Source organism: Furipterus horrens, unplaced genomic scaffold (assembly GCF_987537825.1).
Source record: "Furipterus horrens unplaced genomic scaffold, mFurHor1.1.pri manual_scaffold_1, whole genome shotgun sequence".
NCBI classification, from domain to species: Eukaryota; Metazoa; Chordata; class Mammalia; order Chiroptera; family Furipteridae; genus Furipterus; species Furipterus horrens.
In genome coordinates, this window is record NW_028327171.1 from 1,994,297 (window position 1) to 1,998,111 (window position 3,815).

At 63.5% G+C, this 3,815-nt stretch overlaps 1 protein-coding gene across 1 annotated transcript; it reads left to right on the forward strand.

The window, feature by feature from the left end:
- Window positions 1-1,462: 1,462 nt before the first annotated feature.
- On the forward strand, window positions 1,463-3,605 carry OLIG1 (oligodendrocyte transcription factor 1). Its single transcript, XM_090288759.1, has one exon. The coding sequence runs from the start codon at window positions 1,566-1,568 to the stop codon at window positions 2,355-2,357; it is 792 nt and encodes a 263-aa protein (XP_090144885.1). The 5' UTR covers window positions 1,463-1,565; the 3' UTR covers window positions 2,358-3,605.
- The last annotated feature ends 210 nt before the right edge of the window (window positions 3,606-3,815 follow it).

Genomic DNA, 3,815 nt, shown 5'->3' on the forward strand with positions numbered 1-3,815 from the left:
CATCCGACAGGCGCCACGAGACACCTGACTGTACTGAGGCCTCAGAGCCATGCTAGTGGCACAGGGAACTAAACTTCTCACTCAGCGTTATTGTGACCGACTGCACTGAAACAGCCACAGGGGGCTCGTGGCTGCCCGGCAGAGTGGCAGAGGGTTAGATGCCAAGGGGCCGCCTGCCCCGTGCCACTCTGCCATGAGATGGTGGCAGGTGTGCCCTGGAGGCCGAGTAGAAAACACCCAGAGCCACCAGGGAATGCCCGGTGTTTGGGGAAGAGTAAGATTCAGCCCCGCCCCCTGAACAGATGTGAGCGTGCGGTGAGTTCTGTTTTGTTCTGTTTTGTTCTGTTTTGTTCCGTTTTGTTTTTTTCCTGATGAGGGGCCACTCTCTGTGGGAGGTTTTGCTTGAGCAAGAGCCCAGTCACTGATAAGATGAGCACAGGTCCCTTCTGGGGAGGGAGCGAAGCACGCCCAGGCAGCTCCTTAGCCCCTCAGGGCCTTTTAACCAGAGGGTGGGGAGAGGGAGGGGTGGGGAGCAACCACACTGACCTCCCGGTCCCTGAGCCCAGAAAAGCTGTTCTCAAAACCTGGCAGAAATGAAGATTAAGTTGTTTTTAAAACCAGGCAGGAAATCAGGTATTTAAAAAAAAACAAACACGCCACACCCACGTTCACGGCAGCATATTCGCAGTAGGAAAGGTGGGAGCCACGCAAGGGCCCGCGCACAGGGATAAGCAAAGCAAGGCTGTCCCCAACGACGGGACGTCCTTCAGCCCCGACAGGGAAGGAAATTCTGACGCGGGTGACAACGTGGATGAACACTGAGGACATCCTGCTACGTGAAATAAGCTGGTCACCGAAGACAGATCCTGAGGATTCCACTTACGCGAGGGCCCTGGAGTCGCCAGTTCAGAGGAGGGGGATTGCTGGGAGCTGGGGGAAGGGCAGTTGCTGTTGAGTGAGTTTAGTTTCGGTTTTGCAAGATGAGGGGTTCTGCGGGTGGGTTGTACGACGGTGGGAATGTCCCCTAACACGACTGAGCTGCACACTTGGAAGTGGTCGGGACGGTACGCCTCACGTTTTGTGTGTGTCTGACCCCCGTTTACAATAAACGCATGTGTGTGCGCGCGCGCACACACACACACACACACATGCAGAGCCGAGGCAGAGCAGAGGGGGGGAGGCACAGGAGTTTCAGCCTCACCAGTGCAACCAGAACCCCATGAACACCCGCACTCGCCCGAAAAGACGCCTCTGTTCCCCCCCTCCAGGCCTGTCCTGTGGCCGGGCGCTCACAATAACCCCCTTGAGCGGCGCCGGCCGCACCTCCGCGCCGCTTCAGGCTGAGGGCCAATGAGCATGCGCCTGCGCCCAGCCGCGCGCTCCGATTGGCTGCACCCAGAGGCCCTGGCCCCACAGGTTCCCAAATCGGGTTTAAAGGGGTCCGGGCCGGCTGCTGCCCTGCCATCGGCTCCCCGCGCGCAGGTCCGCGGGGAGGGGCCATCTGCCCGAGGCCCACCCGGGGGCGTTCCTGAAGGGCGCCCTGGGCTGCCCCCACTAACCCCCAGATGTACTATGCTGTTTCCCAGGCGCACGTGAACGCGGCCCCCGCGACCATGCTGCGGCCACAGCGGCCGGGAGACTTGCAGCTCGGGGCCTCCCTGTACGAGCTGGTGGGCTACCGGCAGCATCCCTCCTCCTCCTCCGCCTCCGCCTCTTCCACAACGGCCACCCTCCTCCCGAAGACGCCTCGCGAGAAGCCCGAGATGCCCGCAGAGCCTCCAGGCACGGGAGCGGGGCTGGGAGCGCACGCCGGCGGCGGCTCCCGGGCGGACCCCAAAGAGGAGCAGCAGCAGCTGCTGCGGCGCAAGATCAACAGCCGCGAGCGGAAGCGCATGCAGGACCTCAACCTGGCCATGGACGCGCTGCGCGAGGTCATCCTGCCCTACTCGGCGGCGCACTGTCAGGGCGCGCCAGGCCGCAAGCTCTCCAAGATCGCCACGCTGCTGCTGGCCCGCAACTACATCCTGCTGCTGGGCAGCTCGCTGCAGGAGCTGCGCCGCGCGCTGGGCGAGGGCGCCGGGCCCGCCGCGCCACGCCTGCTGCTGGCCGGCCTGCCCCTGCTCGCCGCCGCGCCAGGCTCCGTGCTGCTGGCGCCCGGCGCCGTGGGGCCGCCCGACGCGCTGCGCCCCGCCAAGTACCTGTCGCTGGCGCTTGAGGAGCCGCCGTGCGGCCAGTTCGCGCTCCCCGGCGGCGCCGCGGGCGGCCCCGGCCTCTGCACCTGTGCCGTCTGCAAGTTCCCGCACCTGGTCCCGGCCGGCCTGGGCCTGGCCGCCGTGCAGGCGCAGTTCTCCAAGTGAGCGCCCTCCGGCCCGGGGCGCGACCTCGGCACGGCCTCCCGCCGCCCAGCTCCTGCGCGCCCCCGCGCCGCGCGCCCGGGACGGTGGGGCCCAGCAAAGAGCGCCTTCGGAAACTTCTCCCCAGGAGGAGGGGACTGTCGGGCGCCCGGTCCCCTGCCCCTACCCCGGGGAAATAAAAGTGACCCGAGCGGATGTCCGACGGACCGTGGGCGCTGTGGGGGTCCGGGTCGAGTCCAGCGGATGTGGCCGCAAGTACGCGCCCCCCTCAGGCTCACCCTGTCCCCTGGAGTTGTGCGCCTCGCGTGGGTGGCGTGGCTTCTGGGGCACCGTGCTTGTGCTGGGTGCAGCGGGAGGCGAGCTCCAAGTGCCACAGCCCACAGAGGGGACGCCTGCCGAGCCAGTGGACCACAGCGCTGCGCTCGCAGGGCGGGGGAGGGGTTCCTTCCGTGTTCGTCCGCCCCGCCAGAGGTCCCAGGCATCCCTCTTCCCACCAGGCAAACCCTGTCGGAGGAGGCAGAGAAACACCAGGCAGTCTGGGCAAAATGCCCGGGCAAAGCAGAAGCCCCGGCCCCCCGCGTCCGGACGGGAGCCGGCGACGACACCCCAGGATCGCTGGGCGTGCTGGCCTGGGAAGTGGGTCCGCTTTGGTACTCGGCCCCATAACTAGGTGCGCTGTCGCAGAGATGGTTTGCTCGTAAGTCCTGGGGTCTTCCTAGAAGGACTCTGTAGAGCTCGCGACTCCGCGTCTTGTCGCCCTGCCCCACTGGGAGCTCGCTTCAAAACAAAACCAGCCCCGTGGCGCGGGCTGCGCGGGGTTTACGGAAAGCGGCAAGGGCGCATTACTCAGGCGCCCGCGGGTCAGAAAGGAGGGTCGCTGATTAACGTTCTCTCTCGTTAAGGGACAAGGAGGGGCCCTGAGCCCCAAACGGCTGAGGGCTCGGCGGGTCCCCGCTGCGGTGGCGGCAGCGGGATGGAGTTTTCTGCTCTGTCCTTTCCCCGCCTGCGGGGTCTTCTGGCCGCTGTGCAGCTGAAGCGCCGAGTAGGTGATGGGTTTCCACGTGTTAGAAGCGTCAGCAAATAACTGCACCCGTGATTATTTTACCATCTGCAAGCTGTTTGCTTTGGACTTTTATTTTCAGGTGTTTGGTTGTTGGTAGGAGCCAAATTTAACTGGCATTTTATTTTATCTCTAACTTTGTTTCGTTGCACTCTGAAGAATCAAGAAAATAAAACATTTAAAGACCTTCACTTTTTTCGCTGATCTGTTAATAAAAGTGTCCTAGTGCCCTGGTGGCCTCAGAGCATCGAGATAGCTAATAGTTAAAAGACTGGGGTTTAGACATTTTAAACCTGACTTCTGATGCACAGGTCACCCACAGGTCAAGTTTAGGCCTCAGGGAAAGCATTGGGCCACAGATTAGCCAGCAGGTGAGAGAGGGAAGGGGCGGGGAGCAGGAG

Bases quoted from the DNA above. Each gene is read 5' to 3' on its own strand.
- OLIG1 (XM_090288759.1), top strand. From the start codon at position 1,566: ATGTACTATGCTGTTTCCCAGGCGCACGTGAACGCGGCCCCCGCGACC.